This window comes from Chelon labrosus (genome assembly GCF_963514085.1).
Source record: "Chelon labrosus genome assembly, chromosome: 10".
Lineage (NCBI taxonomy): Eukaryota > Metazoa > Chordata > Actinopteri > Mugiliformes > Mugilidae > Chelon > Chelon labrosus.
The window spans coordinates 1728416-1747265 of NC_140360.1; the positions used below are offsets into that span (position 1 = coordinate 1728416).

The 18850-nt window shown below is 41.3% G+C and overlaps 1 protein-coding gene across 2 annotated transcripts; it reads right to left on the reverse strand.

Moving 5' to 3' along the window:
- LOC311495008 (deoxyribonuclease gamma-like) lies at positions 1-18581 on the reverse strand. 2 transcript variants are annotated; one of them, XM_084554290.1, is made up of 10 exons: positions 18480-18581; positions 10640-10821; positions 9366-9454; positions 8964-8975; positions 5368-5454; positions 2850-2947; positions 2627-2739; positions 1518-1675; positions 1181-1277; positions 1-638 (listed from the first exon to the last, which is right to left on the reverse strand). In XM_084554290.1, the coding sequence occupies exons 2-10, from the start codon at positions 10811-10813 to the stop codon at positions 507-509; spliced, it is 960 nt and encodes a 319-aa protein (XP_084410416.1). In that variant the 5' UTR covers positions 10814-10821; positions 18480-18581; the 3' UTR covers positions 1-506. The 2 variants fall into 2 exon arrangements, with proteins under 2 accessions (XP_084410416.1, XP_084410417.1); XM_084554291.1 differs by lacking the exon at positions 8964-8975.
- Positions 18582-18850: the final 269 nt, after the last annotated feature.

Consider the following 18850-nt stretch of genomic DNA (forward strand, 5'->3'; position numbering starts at 1 on the left):
TTCCAACATGAAAAAAACTTTACTGAATATTAGAAAATACACGATCAATAACATTTCCTGTCATATGTCCAAATATATACATCAGTTTCTGTACAGGAGGAGGAGACGAAGAAGAAAAAGCAGAAGAAGAAGAAGAAGAAGAAGAAGAAGAAGAAGAAGAGCCCTAAAAATGATCAGATCCTGATTCACCAGAAAGAAACACAGTATTTCTAATGTTCATTAGTAAAGAGCTCCTTCAGCTGTCTGTGTGTCGACAGGTTGGTGGTTCAATTCCCTGCACTGAAGGATAACAATCTGCACTACTGTCGTCACCCTTCCATTATTACTGTTGGAGGATGAATCAGGTCCACTCCAGCAGCACTTTGTAAACTATACTTGGACGAACAGAAAAATCTCTAACTCAGTTCGGTTTTACTTTGATCGTCCGGCGCAGAAACAAGACATTTAAAAACATCATGTTTTAAAATAACCAGAGAGGACGAACAGCCCAGGACTCAACCAGACCATCACAGAGCAGACAGGAAGGACTGGACGATCACAGAGACGCCGAGCAGCGTCAGGAGGGACGTGGCCTGAAGGAGGAGACCGGAGCTCTTTAGCTTGACCTCCACGGGATAGTGGTCGCTCACCTCCACCACCTGGTGGAGAAACAGAGAATATCACATTGGTTTTACCACAGGCTGTAAGAAAAGTGGACGCCATGACAGCTCCTCTAAAGTGAAGCCAAAGCATGGGGAGCTCCCCCTGGTGGCTGGCTGCAGTATAGGTCATATAAGCTCCGCCCTCTTTATGTTAGTGGGTGGGACTAAATTACATGTCACCTTTTATTTAGTTGGTATAATACTGTTGTTTGTTCAAGAGTCCATTATTTTTTTATAAGTTTTAATTGACGCTATGAAAACAGGATGTGACATCATGATGATTGACAGTTGCCATTGTTCCCGTGGGAACGCCAGCATACCTGGTTGTCAGTTACTAGCCTCGGTTTGACCAATGGGAGGAAGAGGAGACGTGTCGGCCATTTTTTTCTACAGTCTTTGTTTTTTTTTACAGGACAGTGAGCTAGTTAGCAGGACACGCTAACGTCACGGTACGGTACTGATCACATGACACGTACCATGTGACTAATATAAATGTACTAAGCTATCGTCTGGTCCGGTGGGTGGTCGGGTGGTCGTACCTTGGACCTGCTGATTCGGAGGTCTTTGCCGAAGTTGTAGACTTTTCCGGAGAACGGTTTGATCTCCTTGAGGAAGGATTGTCCATGCACCACGATCCTGACAAACACACACAAACTGGTGTTTATATCTTTGTGAGGACATGAAGCATTACGTGTGTAATAATAACACATTTAAAACGTCAAGTTGACCTTATATTTAAATTTTGATCACAATTATTATTGGTGAAAACATTTGAGTACTTCCCAGCTATTGGTGGAGACACGTCTCTTCCTAATTACCTTAACAGGATTTAACCGTCCCCCTCTCCCCCAAATGAATGAAAACAAAATCACACACCTGTCGTAGGCACAGTTGGTGTCGTCCTTGACCGTGGTGTCCGCTCTGTCTCCGATCAGCCAGGAGAAACTAGAGTTTGTGTACAGTCGGATGTTTTTCCTGTCGTTTCGGGTCACGTAGGCACAGCTGGCGTGAAAATCTCCCAGAAACATCACATTCTACACAAACGGAGGAAAATATAAAACGTCACATTCATACGTTCATATCTGGAGAGACAGCTGGAACCTCTACTTCCTCTTTGTGTCTTTTTGTGTCTTTTCGTTCCCCTCTAGAAACAGCTGCTGCCTACCTGTTTCCTCGGTGCCGTTCCTATTTCCACCTGATCCACTGAGGCCGAGACGGCTTCGTGCTGCAGCTGCTTTTTATTTTTTAGCTTCTACGCTCGCGCTCGACTGAGTCGGCAGCGTCATCTAATTACGCCGCTAACACGCTAGTCTGTGTGTTAGTCCCTGTGTCTCCACCTGGTGTTAAATATAAATGCGTCCCCAGCCAGCACTTGAGATCTGATCTCAGTTTGTGTGTCTGTAAATCAGCAGCGCCATCATGTGGTCAGTAGAATATTGTAGCAGCTGCTGCCTCTAATGGATCTCTACCTACCGCTGGATCAGAACCAAGAACAGCTGGTTGTTGACTTGGAGACATGATCCAGATGTTGGAACAAGATGGAAATAAAGTTATTTTAGGTGATCTTTAATGTGACCCAGGACTCATTGGGGTGAAACTGAACTAATTTCAACCAAACCACTAACAATATTTTTATGTATGCATCACTCAGAAATATACATGAGGGTTACCTAGGCAACCAAAGCCTGGGATGTCCACTAGAGAGCAACTGTCAGCCACAGAGAGATGGACGGCTAGAGAATCACTCGATATGTAGACGACACTTTAGTGTACGTCAGCAACAACGTTTTCAGTGACATACTTCTGACCAGCTGTGAATAATTATGTGAATAACTGATGACAAATAAAACGAATCTCCTTTCATGACACATCTTTGTGTACTTCCTATAACCCAGTAGTAGAAGTAAAAACAGATAAATCTTCAGCATCCATGTAGCCGTCGACAGCCCCCATCTAACATTTCTACAGGCGTCCCACTTCCTCACCTGGTTGTTCCACTTCTCGCTGACTTCCTTGAAGACGTCGTAGAGGCGGTCGATCTCCTGAACGGCCTGATTGGGTTCCGAGTGGAGAGGAACCAGAATGAAATCCTTGATCCCTGCAGGGCGGGACAAACGGGACGGAGAGAGATGAAGAGGATCGACATCAGCTGACTCTAATAAAAACTACTTGAGAACAGATGAAAAGTCGTGTTTTGTGTCTACTGACTGGTTTTCTCGCTGTGGAAGCAAACGGCGAACGGCTCTCTGACGAAGGACTGGGTTTTCTGGTACTGGTGTTGACCTGTCACATTCACCGTCTCTTTCCTGTTCATGGAGGAGACAAAGCCATTCAGTGCTGTTAAATCTGGAGCCGATTGGATCTTTAACCCAAGATCAATGCAAAACTTGAAAACAGATATTTATGAGTTGACAAATATGTTGTTTTCTGCAAATGTATGTTAATTAATAACACAACAAACTAGAATAATGTTGTGTAAAGTGTCCAGCAGCTTGTTCCGTTCACATCAGTGTTAGAGCTGACGGCCAGTTTTGATTTATTCTTTCGTAGTTTCAGTCGACGTAGAGTCACTGAGTTTCTGTCAACTTTTAATTATTACATTTAGTCAAACTGCAGCTAACAACATTAGTTCTCTTTAGACATTTAAATCCTAACTTCACCTCATTTTATGGCTGTTGTGAATTATTTGGTTTAAATTTACTAGGCACGGTAATGCAGTCCAGTTAAACAGAGCATGCTATTTATGTTGAGAGAATTACTTTATTTTGAAGGGTATTACCAGGAAATGTCTTATTTTGAAACACGTGGATGTGTTGTGACTTTACAAACTACATGAGGTGATGCAGGAAGTAAAGTCATTAAGTCGATTAAGGCCATTTCCTTCTTCTTTGTGAACTTATTAAATGCTTCGTTTGAGCGAAATCCATTTTCGTGACGCTGGAAGGAACCGTCGGCTTCCTGAGATTAGATAGATCCGATATTCAAATGTCTCTTCGCATCAAATAACGTTCTAGACTCGTCTCATTAACAGATAAAGGCACAAATGTCTTCATAGATTTCATCACCAGCTACAGTTTTAGTTCGTCAACGTCTCGTCTTGGGAAAAAAATGGTTGTTGACAAAGATTTTTCGTCAACGAAATTAAAACTGGTTCACATCCACAGTAAACGCAGATAAAACCTGATTCTTTATCCACTTCTGCTCGTTTGCTTGCTTGCCTTAAGCAGTTTTAAAACAACAGTGTTGGTCTACGAAGACACAGAGAAACTAACGTTGTCGTCAAATCATGTTTAAGATCTCAACGTTACAGTAGCTGACGTTTGCTTTTGAGATCTGCTCTGGGAATGATTTACTACGAGCACACTTCAGGATCTGCTTGCTTTCCACTGAGTTACTGTTGCTTTGATCACTTCCCGATTTGTCAAACTCTGTGCGTCAGTAGCGGTTTTAGGCACGGGCGAACCGGGCAGCCGCCCGGGGTGGCATTTTTTCATGACACAAGGGGGGCGGCACGAGCACTTGGAGAAAAAAATAAATAAATAAATCTGCACCGCTACATGGTTTTCTATTATCTGTCATATCTGTGTGGGGAACTGGCAAATTGGCGCCCCCTGCAGCTGCAGGCGCCCCTGCTTCCTGATAAGGTGCCGTGCACAGAACCTGTGTGTGAGAAGGGGGTGGAGACAGTTCACCTCTGGGTCTCTCCCAACGGACGGGGGTCCACTGTATAAAGGGCTAAAGTCAGTCACACCTTGACTTTCTTCCATATAACGCACATTTCATTCATAATATTATAAATACAAGCCTATAATTCCTGCATGTTTTTGTTTTCATGAATTGTGTGAAATGGCCAAATAAAAAATAAAAATAGGGAATACAAAACGATTATGTGGTCACCAAGGTGAATTGGTTTAGCCTTGACTTCTGGTCGTGAGTGACAACGTTGGAGGATGGAAATCTGTTGATTGTCGAGTGTCAAATAAACGCAGAGATGGACAGAAAAAGAAAAGATAAAGGTATGCTATGTTCTCTCTGTGTGATTACATTATCATGTCATGAATCAAGGGCTAATGTTAACTGGTGGTATACGTTTGTTAGACTTTTTGCTACGATGCTTGCAATGCTTATACAACAGTAATTCGTCTTAACAAACACCAGATCTAATTTCACCTTAAGATTGTGCTTTGCAACAAACTGTTCCAAGTTCAGTTATTATATATTTCCATCACGTTGGGTCCTGTAATTAGCCAACGGAATTTTCATATCTGTAGGTAGTTTCAAAGATGAACATTTCCCATTTACTACAACTGTATTTCGTGTCAAAACGTAGTTTAACCAGTCATAACTAAAAGTGTGGCAAGCATAGAATTCGAGGCAGTAACCAAGGAGCTAATTGTTCCTCCCTGAAAGATAGATTAGTATAGCGTCTAATGACAGACACTTAGCGTGTAAGGGCATGTTTATTTAAATTTGTAATTCATGGATGTTCTTTTCTCTTCGCGTGCGGGGGTGGGGGGGGGGGGGCGCTCGCAGGTGGTCTCGCCCGGGGCGCAATTCAATGTAGAACCGCCACTGCTGTGCGTGCATTAAATGTACGTTAAAAAAAAGTTGGTAGCGCCCTAACACTTGTCACGAAGCCTAAGTCGTTGTCATATCTGAGGAAAATTCCAAAACTAAAGCCCATGCCCCAGGTGTGCGCTACTCAAGGATCACAGCTGTGTCTTACCTGTAGATGAAAACGTACTGCTGCATGTCGCTGGGTGATTTTCCCAGACTCTTGCTGGACACTGACTTGTAGGTGTACTCGTCATACCTCAACACAACACACAGACAAAGAGAAACCGTTGAAAAGCAGAGAAACAGATGCACAACGTCCCACTGCGACCACCAGAACCCTGGATTTGAACGTAGGCCCTCAAGGATTCAGACAATTACATGTTTAGTAATATGATTAATTCTTGTTTTTAAACCAGCCAGGTAAGTATGAGAGAGTTTTGGAGTCAAAACAAATGTGATGCCACAGAAACTTCTTGATTTAGGTTAAGTTTTCTGATCTTTTGACTTATACATCAGTCCAATTTACTATGACCAACAAAACAGAACTTTAAATATTTAATATTCCCATAAAAATTAATTATTGTGTGTATTTGTGGACAAAAAGTGTAAATATGAGTGTTTATCAAAGCTTCCTACAGGTAAATGTTAAATGAGTCAAATTACGATAACTTTGCTTTCACCAGCTGCCCTTCACCTGATCGTGATTAGAAAACCATTTTGGCTAACAACGCAGAAGTTAGCAATGCCGCTAAACCCCATTTAAAGCATCCAGACACTGAAGAAATGGTTTATAACAGTATAATGCAGCTGTAGGAAGCTTTATTAAGAAATAACCAAATGCTAAAACTCATTGTTAGTAATGTAAACACAGTATGTTTGGCTATAAATGCAAACAAAAACTCTTAGAAACCATTTATTAAAAGTGTATGCAGCCCCAATAAATGCTAAATTACATGCTAATGACGCTATAGCTAAACATTGGGACAGCCCAGTAGTGGAAAGTAATTTAAGTAGTGATATTTACTGAAGTACTTGAGTAAGATATTGAGCTGACATGTTGCTAAATTTGATAGCAACACTGAAGCTAAAGATAATATTATTAAACAATGTGTTTCTATCCACCTGTTCGTTTTGAATTTGTGTATCTGGGTTAGAGTTATCTGGTTGAACAGTTGTTAGTGTTAGCTGTTGACGCATGCATTAATCAGCTTTGAAATCTTGAAATTTGGAATTTTTTTTTTTTACAGATATTGTTCATGGTTACAGTAGATTTATCAGATAAAACTTGTGTCCTTTTACTCCAGTATAATTTGAAACACAGAAGCTTTACTTGTAATTGGGTATTTTTACATTTTGTTTTCCTTTTTTGGCATTGCAGAATCAGAATCCGAATCAGAATGCTTTTATTGTCATTGCATGTCGACATACACCTTCCCCGAGCCCATATATATGTTCCGCATCCACAAACCCTTACTTGTACCTCAGTTAGCATCCCTGCTTGTTTCCCATACATCCACGCATGCACAACAACATTGATTTAGACTTTAATCACACAGTAATGCCATATCCAATCATCATAGTGTTTGATACCCAGAATTATCAGAGGGACATGCTTTTGTTGAGTCACAACCCAAGTTATCCCGTTAGCATCGCCAGATAGCTAACAGCTAACCTAAATAATTACTGGACACCAACCACCAGAGATTGTTCATTATTCATTCACCAACAATCAAATCAAGATGAAGGAAATCAGATGATTCACCGTTAGACATCGCCAGAAAGAAATCAGCTGACAGCTGGTTGCAGCAAAGCCTCGACTCACTGATGTAATCAGGGATGAACCTCAGACGATACCAGTTTGGAGAGTTAAACTTTGTCCTTCAGGCTCTGTGCTTCATTACTTTGATAATAGATACTACATTAAAGTACCAAGGCTCTGAGGAGCTTTACATCAAAATAAAAAATATTTTACGAACAAAGAGTTCATAATTTTGATCAAACCTCTCTTGGAAGTTTTAAAATGATTTTTCTTTTTTTCCAGATGACAATCCACTGTCTAGTTTTCCTGTGAGCACCTGGATGTCTCTCTGGGTTTTATTCTGGTTTTCTGGTACAATATTCTACTGACCACATGATGGCGCTGCTTATTTACAGACACACAAACTGAGATCAGATCTCAAGTGCTGGCTGGGGACGCATGTGGAGACACATTTATATTAAGACCAGGTGGAGACACAGGGACTTAGAGATGGACAGGTGAGATCAGGATGTTAATGTGAGGACTAAAACCTCACATGACTAAGACTTGTTCTTTACTGAAGCACAGAGTCTGAGGAACAAAACATGTTTAACTACTTTTATTTCTTTATTGTGTTTTTATTGGATCACTTGTTTATCTGAATATTAGCAATAATCCTGCTTTAACTTATTAAATAAATATCACTCTACTCAGAGATTGCTTGCTTTTAAAACAATACTCTTAAAAGTCATGGCGATTTAAGAGCCACTCTATTTCCATTGTCTCTTTAAAATATATCATTTTTATTCTTGAACTTCACCTCGAGCTAAATTAATAGAGGACGGTACCCGACTACAAACCATCCATTTTCCTGGACGTGGTGATCCACAGGGCCTACTACTCGTCCTATTTTATTTTATTTTTTTTACATTTTTAGCGTGCACGTTTTCCAGCCACTGACCCTGACAGCTTTGGAATAATGTGGAATAATAATGCATTTGGATGAAAAGGAGAGCAACATTTACACAATATAACTGAGTAACTGATTCTCTATAGAGAAGTGGTATTTCTTAAACGGTCAAACCAATCAATAAATCAAGATGAACATGTATTATACGATGCCTGTTTTATAAGTGACTGCTGTTGTTTAAAAGGTTTTGTACCTGCCACATCAGTGCTGACATTACAAAACACACTTTAACCCTTGTATATAATAATAAATAACACTTTATTCTGTCATGTCTACTCAGCTAACCCTCATATAGGGCAGTTTGGACAATCCTGTGTTGTCCAGTTGTTCTAAATACAGTGGTTATGTTCTGACCAACATCTATGTGTTCGAGTCAGTTAGCTAGGCCTAGCTTAGCATAAAGAGCGGAACTGCTAGCCTACTTCCATCAAAGACAAAAGACTTTAAGAACAACTTCAAAGCTAGGTCCATAGCATGTAGCATTTCTCGGCAATAGCTCCAACCTAACATCTACTAAATCCAAATTCTTCTTTTTAAACAGTAACAAAAATCAGATCATTTGGGGGCGGGGCTTAATGTGGTGATGGACAGAAGAGTAACAGTAGTCGTATGCGCCATCTGAGCTTCATGGAGCTGAATTAGTTTACGACGAAATGTCTTTAAAGGATGACGATTAGCCATGATTAAGGGATGTCTTGAGAAACATAAAGAGAAAGAGATAAGTCACATAACTCACGCTCTGATTGGTTTTAAGGAATAGCCAATTGTGTGCGGAGGTACTGAGTTGTTGGAAGGTGTGTATTTAAACGTTTGATGGATCTAGGATAGCAGTTTCCAAGTTATATTCTGTGCCTCTAATAGCCTTTAACCCTAAGGTTAAACTTTAAATCCCTTAATTTCCTCCAGTCTGATCCACCACAACAGCTTCTCAGCAACTATCCAAAATAAAGTGTTACTTATTATTATGATGAGGATTAGTAAAGAGGACAAATAAAGGTGATTAGGATGATTGATTGTGATTAGATGATGTTCGACATGCTCATAAAATCCACTGTACCTGTCAGATCCCCTGTTGGAGGCAGACAGCAGACACATAATGATCACCACATGGTTAATGAATGTGCATGGTTTAGAATCACTGTTGGCAAAATATAACATGTGCTTCCTCATCATTCCTCCGTCTTTCATTAGAACAAGAGACATTATTACTATTATTCACATTATTATGACGTATTTTCTGAAAAGTTTCCTGACGTCTCCTGAGAACGTCTGAAGAAGTCATCGTTAAATCTGACAATGAGGAACCGAGGAACATGTGTTTTTCTTTCTGTGGATTGATACTGCTCGTTTATTTTTTCTACTTAGGAATTAAACTGTGTCTGAACGGAGCTGGGAGCTCACTGTGAAACTACTCGAGGATGTGGTGCTGATAGTTTTACAGAACATTTAGGGGAGTTACCTGTTGAGAGAAGACACCAGAGCTCGGATGACTTTACCGTCCGTGTCCACCACGTTCTGCAGGAGACAGATGTCACAGCGAGACACGATCTGCAGAGAGACAGACAGAGTTAAACGACTGTACCAATAGTTCCTGAAGGTTAAATAAAGAACCATCAATAGCTGGTTGTTGACTTGGAGACATGATCCAGATTTTGGAACAAGATGGAAAGACTCTCACATGTTAAGATCTGATTTATTTTAGAGACAAAGACTCAGATTAGAAATGAACCCTGGAAGCTTCTTCCATCCTCAGAGGAACCAGGTCAAAGACAGACATAGTTAAACAGGAACCGTACAACTCCCGCTGCCTGAGGAAGGTCCAGGTGATACTTAAGGACACAACCCACCCTGGACATTCACTTTCTGAACTGCTACCATCTGGTAGACGGTTCAGAGACACTGAAGGCCAGAACCAACAGACTGAGGAATGGCTTCTATGGAAGAGCAATAATCACACTGAACAACTCAAACATTAAAGAAATAATAATGTGAACTGTGCAATAATTCATACAATAATTCTCATAATGTGCAATACATCCATGCAATAACTTCATATGTGCAAACAAGTGCAATAATTTCATGTGATGTGCAATAACAGTGACTTCTTATTATGTGTGAATGGGGTTGTCATGTTAGTTTTTATAGTTTTGTACATATTTTTTACATTTCCTTTCCTTTATTTATTTATTTATTCCAATAATACGGCACCTAAGGGGGACCTCAGGTCACCTTAATTTCGTTGTACCTGTACAATGACCATAAAGACATTCAAAATAAAAAACTGATTTCTTGTTTTGTGGTCCTTGGTTTCTGTTTATTTCAGTGAAAACTGCCAACACATCATGTGATTGACCAGAACCATTAACAGGCATTTGAAGATAACACCTTAATCGCTCAACGTCACATACTTTCTTTGCTCTGATTAGCTGGAGGACCGTCCAATCAATGCAGAGGTATTTTTTCCTCTGTGTAAATGTGACTCAGAATAAAATAATTAGTGCCACCAGACGCTGATTCTGATAAGAGGTTTTGAACCCTTCACTTTGATTTACTCACTCACGGCTGCTTATCGTCTGCAGATAATTCATGAACGACGTGTTTGTTACTCTCAGTTTGCTCCAGCAGTGGTTGTACTCACTAGCCGTTACGGATAAATAGAAAGTCCCAAAACTAAAAAGATGGAAGAGGGAATGGAATCACAACAAACAAACAAACAGGAAGTGTGTGTGGTACCCGTGTCAAAGTGTGCATCACTCTGTAGTTTGCAGCTTTTTTTGAGTTAAACTTCTGCACATTGTACGAACAGATCCTGAATCCAGAAACGCTCCCGACGAAGAGTGTGAGGAACGAGAGGAGGAGGAGGAGGAGGAGGAGGGGAGGACACGAAGAAGAAGAGCACCCCCTCATGGTTGGATCTGTGGAGATAAAAGATGAACCATGTCACTGAAGGGAGGTGCAGGGTGAACACAACGGGAACATGTTGAGTTAAATGTTATAGTTTTTTTTTATTGTCAGAATCAGATCTATGAAAAACAAAATGCATACATACACATACACCGATCAGCCACAACAATTATGACCACTGACAGGAGAAGTGAATAACATCAACCATCTTGTGACAGTTCAATGTTCTGCTGGGAAACTTCTGGACCTGGCATTCATTGGTGTGGATGTTACTTAGACATGTAGCACCCACCTAGACCAGACCAGGCACCCCCACCCCATAGCAATGACACTCCTTGATGGCAGCAGCCATCCCCAGCAGGATGCAGCCTGACACAGACACATACACAAAAACACTTTAGGAACAACTAAAAAAAAAAAACATGAAGAACAGCACAAGGTGTTTACCTGGGGCCTCATGTACGAACATTGCGTGCGTACAAAAACGTTACGTACGTACTCGCTCACGTAAAAGTTCAGATGTATCAAGAGTGAAATGTCCGGGAACTTTGTACGTTCCAACGCCAACGACGTTGCTGGCGTAAGTAGGATTCTACAGATGTCGATCCTTTGGCGACACTTAGAGGTGATGCTGGGAAACTGTCATAAATGTGAAAACTATTACTCCGACCGATCGGGACTGTGCCGGTCGACCCTGAGCAGATCCATGCAAGCCGTGTGGGACGGAATTATCCGCATGTCAGCCAGGTATATCAGATTCCCATACAATGCATCTGAACAGGTCAACATTAAAGAGCAATCTGCAGCGAGAGACAGAGGTTTTCTGAATGTAATCGGAGCTATGGACTGCACATACATTGCTATAAAAGCCCCATCGCATGAATTTGTAAATGTCAACAGGAAACATTTTCATTCGATCAGTGTACAGATCATACGTGATGCGCAAATGCAAGTAACCATAGTGGCAGCGTGCCAAAGAGCACATTTTTGCGCATCTCCACTCCAGTGAGTAGCGTCTCCAATTCGCTTTCTGTGAAGTTCTTCTTCTTTCCCGTCTTACTCATTCTTATGTTTTCGTTTTCTGATCGCACAGAGAGGGGAATCTCAGGTGCAGGGTCAATTTAAATATAATTTGCATATTTAAAAGGGGCGTGGACGGGGAGTTGCATATTTAAAAGGGGCGTGGACAGGGAGGAGTCGGGTACGCTCGATTGGGATGTACAAAGGAAATGTGCTTCGAAATGCTTCTAAATCTGAACTTACGTCACGATTTAGAAGGAAATCTACGCAACTCTTAGTACATGAGGCCCCTGGCCTCCAAATTCACTAGATCCCAAACTGATCAAGTATCTGTGGGATGATCCACAGAGGCCCCTCCCCTCAAAGCCCCCCCCACTAACAACATTCTGTTACCAGACACCACAGGACACCCTCAGAAGGCCCATGTCCATTCACAATTAGAAAGGTAATCATAAAAAGGAAGGAAGAAAGGAAGTGAGGGAGGAAAAGGGGAAGGAAAGAAATGAGGGAAAGTAAAAAGGGAAGGAAGGAGGAAAAGTAGGAAGGATAAAGGATAGAAGGAGGGAAGGGAGGAAGGTAGGAAGGAAATAAGGAAGGGCTGAGAGAAGTAGGCAGAGAAAGAAAGAAGGAAGGAAGGAGGGAAGGAGGTAAGAAAGGAAAGAAGGAAAGAAGGAGGAAAAGTAGGGAGGATGGAAGGAGGGAACAACACACTGATACGTTTTCAAACTCCTCCTCCTCATATTGAATCATTTCCTGAGTTGATTCTAGTTCAGATTAGTTTCTGGTTTAGTTTGGTTCTCAGCTCCAAGGCCAGAATCTTTTAAAAGTCTCTCATAACTAATGAACAGACATCACTGAATTCATGTGATCATATCTACTAGTGGTTGAATGAATGAGTTAAACTCCTCTTCCACAGATCAGCCCTGTTGAGTAGGTGGTCTTTAATGTGACCCAGGACTCATTGTGTGTTCACACTACCAAAGGAAGGAGGTCACATGGGTCCCAGTCCACATGTCTCTCCATGTTATCTGTTCAGTTTCATCCTACAGTGAACACCAGGATGAAATATGTTCAGACTTCAGATTTATTCTGGTTGTAAAAGCGACTAAAACGGTTTCTGCAGACGTTTCAGACTGAACCACCAGGCGGCAGCGAGACGAGCTGTAAACACGTCATAGTGATCCTGTTATAGAGATCACATTAGATTCAGATTCATTGTGTCACTGTGTAAATAAGAGGCCTGTATGTACAGACGTGACAGCACTAAGAAGAAGTATGAGCCTGCCTTCTTTGAATGGGATGGACAAAATAATAGAAACAGTAGAGCTGAAGAGATTCTCTAACAGCAAATGTTTGTTTTATTCCAGGAACAGATGGAGCACAGTGTGAAAGGAAATCTGACTGAACAGGGCGAGTCCTTCCTCAGTGACCCTTCACAGAAAACAAGGGAAATGTTTAACAGCCTCACAGGTTTTTACAACAAAGCAGGGTTTCAAACATTAACTCGGTCAGAGCAGTTGAACGTTAACAGCTGCTAACGTCCACACAGACAGCAGTGAGAATGTGTGAGTGGTCTGACTGGTCTGATGGAGAACATGTTGAGACCTGAAGCTCTGCAGCAGCTCATCAACACAAACCTGTTTACTCCTTCCACTGTGCTCCTGTTTGTCTCCAATGACGGATAAAAACATGTTGCTGAGGAAGGATTAGAGGCCGAACCGCGAAGAGGCGTTAAGGTGGAAACAACAGTTGGCTAATTCTTGGATTTAGCGGAGTTTCAGCCGACTAGCTAGCTCACAGTTGTCACAGTGAGCTAGCAGCAGCAGCAGCTTCAGTTTATGCTAGTGTTATGTCTAGAGAAACAGATGCGACTGTGCCAAACATTCGCACTTCCTCTAATTTCCACTAGAGGCTCCAAAGAGTCAGCGAGCTGTTAACAGCCTGCTACAAAAACACAAAGAACAGTTTTGGCGTAAGTAGTTCATTTCTTCATTCAATGATGACTCTGCGGGGAGATTTTTTTCATCAAACTGCTTGAATTATATCAACAAGAAATTAAAACATGTTGCTAAAGAAGGACTAGCAGTAGAATCTAAATCTCTAAATAACCTCAGAGCAATAAAAAGAACGAAGCCGAGTGAAAAACAAGTGAAAAGACTTCAAGGTGCTGCAGCTAAGTGGAACAATTTTGGCAAATATTCGGATTTAGCTCAGTTTTAGCCGACTAGCTAGCTAGTAGCAGCTTCCATTTATGCTAATGTCATGTCTAGAGAAACTTTATCCAAGCCCTTCCTCTACAGCATATGTGTCAAACATGCGGCCGGGGGGCCAAAACCGGCCCACCAGAGGGTCTAATCTGGCCCGCGGGATGAATTTTTGAAGTGCAAAAATTACATTGAAGACATTAACTGCAATTTTTCCAATAAAAGTAACTGCTGTTCCAGGGGTTCACACATATTTGTGGACATAACAACTGAGACATAGAACTAAACAGAAATTGCAATTCTTTTTCTTAAGAAATGTGGGGTTTAGGGAAACATTTGGAGATGTCGTTATTTATAGGTAAATACGCTTTTGTGTTATTGGTCCGGCCCCCTTGACATCAAACTGGGCTGTATGTGGCCCCTGAACTAAAATGAGTTTGACACCCCTGCTGTAGAGGCTCCAACAATGAGTTAAACTTTACAGAAAACACACACGTTTATAGCCTGGTACAAAAAGAACAGTTCAGGCCTCTATAGCTAATATCTCTATTCATGACGACTGTACAGTGAGAATTTTTATCAAACGGTTTAAATTATATCTTGTCTCTTGACCTGAAGTGTAACTAATGACAAACATGATTTCAAACCACCTGCAGGGCTGATCAGTTTTAATGGAGCAGAATGTTACAGCTGTTATTCCAGACGCAAACAGCTGGATGCTGCCTCCATCAATATACAGCCTCTGACAACAACCTCATCTCTGCTTCAGGAGCCGATTCAATGAGAGGCATTCAAGGAATTGTCTGAGCAAAGAGAAGCAGGTGTGAAGGAATGACAGAGGAAGCGTCAGATAGCGATTGGTGGAATGAGTCGGTCTGTAGTTTAAATGAACTGGTACCGACACATGGTTCACAGCGTGTCTGAGAACTTCTCAGAGTTACAAACTGTTCAGAACTCGTATTAACATCAGATCGGTTAAAGTCCAGGTGTAAACGTATTTAAATGATCTGGTATCAGTCCACATGTAGAGGTGGTCTGGGACACATTTGACCTGGTTCCTTTGGTAGTGTGAACACACAATGAGTCCTGGAAATATGACACACAATGTGGACGCAGTTTAGGACACGACTATTCCTTCAGAATTCTCTACATTTGTCCATAAAATGAGTAAAAACAGCAGATTTTAAAGCAAGTCCTGAAAGAAGACAAAGAGAACCCAATCAAACACACTAGGAGGAAGCAGCTTGGAGGAATTTTAGCCCATTCCTCAGAACAGAACCACTTCAGTTCTGAGATTTTGGTGGGTTTCCTCACATCAACTGCTTGCTTCAGGTCCTTCCACAACATTTCTATTGGATTAAGGTCAGGACTTTGACTTGGCCGTTCCTAAACATTCATCTTGTTCTTCTTTAACCGTTCTTTTGTAGAACCACTTGTCTTCTTGGTTCTCGTTGTCTTGCTGCATGACCCAGTTTCTCTTCACATTCAGCTCATGGACAGATGTCCTGACATTTTCTTTTAGAGTTCACTGGTAGAATTCAGAATTCATTGGTCCATCAATGATGACAAGCCGTCCTAGTCCAGATGCAGCAGAACAGGCCCAAACCAGGACATTAGCACCCCCATGTTTGATGGAGGGATGAGGTTCTGATGCTGGAATGATGCAGTGTTGTTTCATCTCATTTAAACCAAACTATTCTACTTTGGTCTCATCTGACCACTAAACATTGTCCCAATAGTCTTCTGTCTTGTCCACATGATGTTTAGAAATGTTCTTTTTGGAGAGCAGTGTCTTTGTCCATCACACCATGGTTGTTCAGTGGATTCATCAACATTAACATTTGCCAATGTGAGAGAGGCCTTTAGCTGCTTAGAAGCTGCTTGATCATTGGTTGAACTAACACTGATCCATGTAAACTTAGCCGGTGTTAAATTCACTGCGAGTTGAACAAAGATGAAAACAAGTGCTCAGTTTAGCTTTTAAAACAGAGAGTTACTCAAGAAGAGGCAAAAACCGAAGCATAAGAACCAAAGACGGTGCGTTGAGCTACTGTTAGACTGCAGCTGTTATTTACAAAGATCAGGCTTGTGTCTGTTTCAGCTCGTCCCCGTCTGGAGGTGGACGGACCGGTAGAGTGACTTCTGTCAAACACTCCCTCTAAGAGTGCGACCTCATCACACAGACACACCTGACTCCTCAAAACCACAACCAGATACTGAACCACTGTCCCATATTTGAATGCAACAACAGCAACGCATGGTCAACAAAGACCTAATCCAGATTCAATCTTTTAAGAATCTCATTCAGATTTCTGAGGAGTTTAGATTTTAATCTTCTGTGTTGTGGTAACATCTGCGGTGACGTAACATCCAGTTCTTGGAATCTCACTTCCATGCTATAGCCGGTCATGTGAAAACAACAACTAACCTGTTCATTGGTTCAACGCAAACCATCAGGAACGCTGCAGGGACTTGTTGTTTTATAGTTTTCTAAACTAATTATCTTTGAGTTTTACTAATTGGACACAACATTTGAGACAAACAGTGAGACGTTCAGAGCAGATTTATAATGATTTAACTGTGGTTGGTTTGTTCCTCGGGACAATCACTGCAGCAAAGGGAGAAGGAAAGATGATTCAACTACAGGATTACTGAAGGAGTTACAAACAAGCTTTCAGTCAAACACCGATCAGGAACGCCTGGTGATGTGGTCGTTGTTGAGTCACTGATTTAATCACTAAAATATAACAGAACACAACCACCACTGAATGACACGAAGTTAACAGTCATGTCTATTTGTCTAACGCACAGGTGTCAAACATACAGCACCGGGGCCAAAAGTGGCCGCCACAGGGTCTAATCTGACCCGCGGGATGAATTTGCAAAGTGCAAAAATTGAAAGTGACTATCCAATAAGAGTTTAAAAAGCACAACTGGACTTGTAGAGTTCTCTACAATACCATGACCTGCATGACTGAGAACCTTTAGACACACAACCTTTAGACACACAATAAAAGTGCGTTTTAGTTGTGGACATAAAACAACAGTGAGACCAAGAACTAAACTAGAAATTGCAGTTCTTTTTGTTAAGATATGTCCAGTTGTTCATTACATGTTTTGTATCAGTGCAGTTCATTAAATATAAACATTTCATAATGTTCTACTTTGCACTAAAGCAAAGGGAAACATTCTGAGTTGCCATTATTTATAGATTAAATAACGCTTCCTCTTTTCTTTGAAACAGAAAAACAAACTACTGCTGAAGTCAAATGTTTTGTCTACACATCTGTCTAGCCATGAGCCGGCTGGTTCCTTCCTGTGTGGAGTTTGCATGTTCTCCCTGTGTCTGCGTGGGTTCTCTCCAGGTTCTCCAGCTTCCTCCCACCGTCCAAAGACATGCTGGTTAAGTTCATTGGTGATTCTAGATTGGTCGTAGGTGTGAGTGTCTCTCTGTGTTAGCCCTGTGATAGACTGGAGACCTGTCCAGGGTGGACCCCACCTCCAGACCAATGACAGCTGGGATGACAGCTCTCAAGCGTCTTGAGACGATTTGTATTGTTATTGACGCTATATAAATAAAATTGAATTGAAAATTGAATAGGCTCCAGCCCCCCCGCCTTGACTCTTCACGGGACAATCAGTTACAGAAGATGAATGAATGAATCTATCCACCCCAACCTCATGGGTCATCTATTGACCTCCTCTTGTCACTTCCTGTATTTAACAGGAAATGTGTCACTGACCATTAGTTTGTATATGTGCTGAATCTGCTCTAAGTCTGCTCTGAATGTGTCTGCGGCTGAGGTCTGAATCAGCAATTAAACTTCAACAAAGCTTAACGTTACACATTTCACAATGCAAGCTTGAAATTGACCTTCAATCATATTCTTTATTAGAAGATATTTTGCAATGTGAAGGTTTCAGTGACTCACATATACTGACCCTGCTGCTGTACGTATGTCACCTTTAAAACATTTAAATAAGGTTGAACCCTCGAATAGTTCTAGTCCAAGAACTATAAACTTTAAAAACAACAAACTTTAAATATTTTAGAGGAAATAGAAATCCTGAAATTCTCAAAGTTGCCAAATACTCTCTAAATTCTGAGGGAATCCATTTAAGCTGTCTGGGCCTGGGTTTGAATATTTGTTCTGCAATAAAACAAGGAGCTCATATACAGAACACCTAAGATCACACACTGTAAAAAAAGTTGTTGATTCTTTTAAGGAAATTTAAAAAGTAAGACCGTTGCCACAGAAACAAACATTCAGGAAAGCTTTAGACACACACCTTAACCTGGGTCACACACACACACACCTCTTCAAAAGCTTCTTTTTCAAACTTTGAACACTCACTTAAAACTCTGAACACACACCCAGTACAGACCCAGCAGCTCAGACTGGTCCGGGTTCGGTCCAGGCTGCTGGTGACGCTGGTTTTCTTACCTGTTCAGGTGAGCTGAGGGTCAACGGTGAGTCTCTGTTGTTGAACGTCCACTGAATGTTTCCTGCTAGGTGGAGGCTTTCCACCTACTCCTGCAGGCTCACTTTAACCTCCTCCCACCCTGCCTCCTCTTCCTGCTTGTCTGAAGTTGGCCACGCCCTCGGATAGTGCTGCATTCAGGGCCTGTGGGAAAGCTGGTGTGCACTTAGTAACGCAGATACTTTCTAATTATCAGAAGCATTTTTGAAACCCTCAGTTATTTTATTACAACTGATCGTATCACATTCACGGTAAAGGTCGTTTAAAGGTGTTTAAAAACTCCTGAAACAATATGCTAAGAAAAAATGATTTTTTCTTAGTGTCTTTAAAGTTC

What these genes read in the sequence shown, in the direction of transcription:
- LOC311495008 (XM_084554290.1), bottom strand. Translation starts at nt 10,813, where the DNA reads ATGAGGGGGTGCTCTTCTTCTTCGTGTCCTCCCCTCCTCCTCCTCCTC. An exon ending in CTTCCACAGCGAGAAAACCA is followed by an intron (nt 2,740 to 2,849) that starts GTCAGTAGACAC and finishes CCCGCCCTGCAG; the next exon opens with GGATCAAGGATTTCATTCTG. An exon ending in ACCAACTGTGCCTACGACAG is followed by an intron (nt 1,278 to 1,517) that starts GTGTGTGATTTT and finishes TGTGTTTGTCAG; the next exon opens with GATCGTGGTGCATGGACAAT.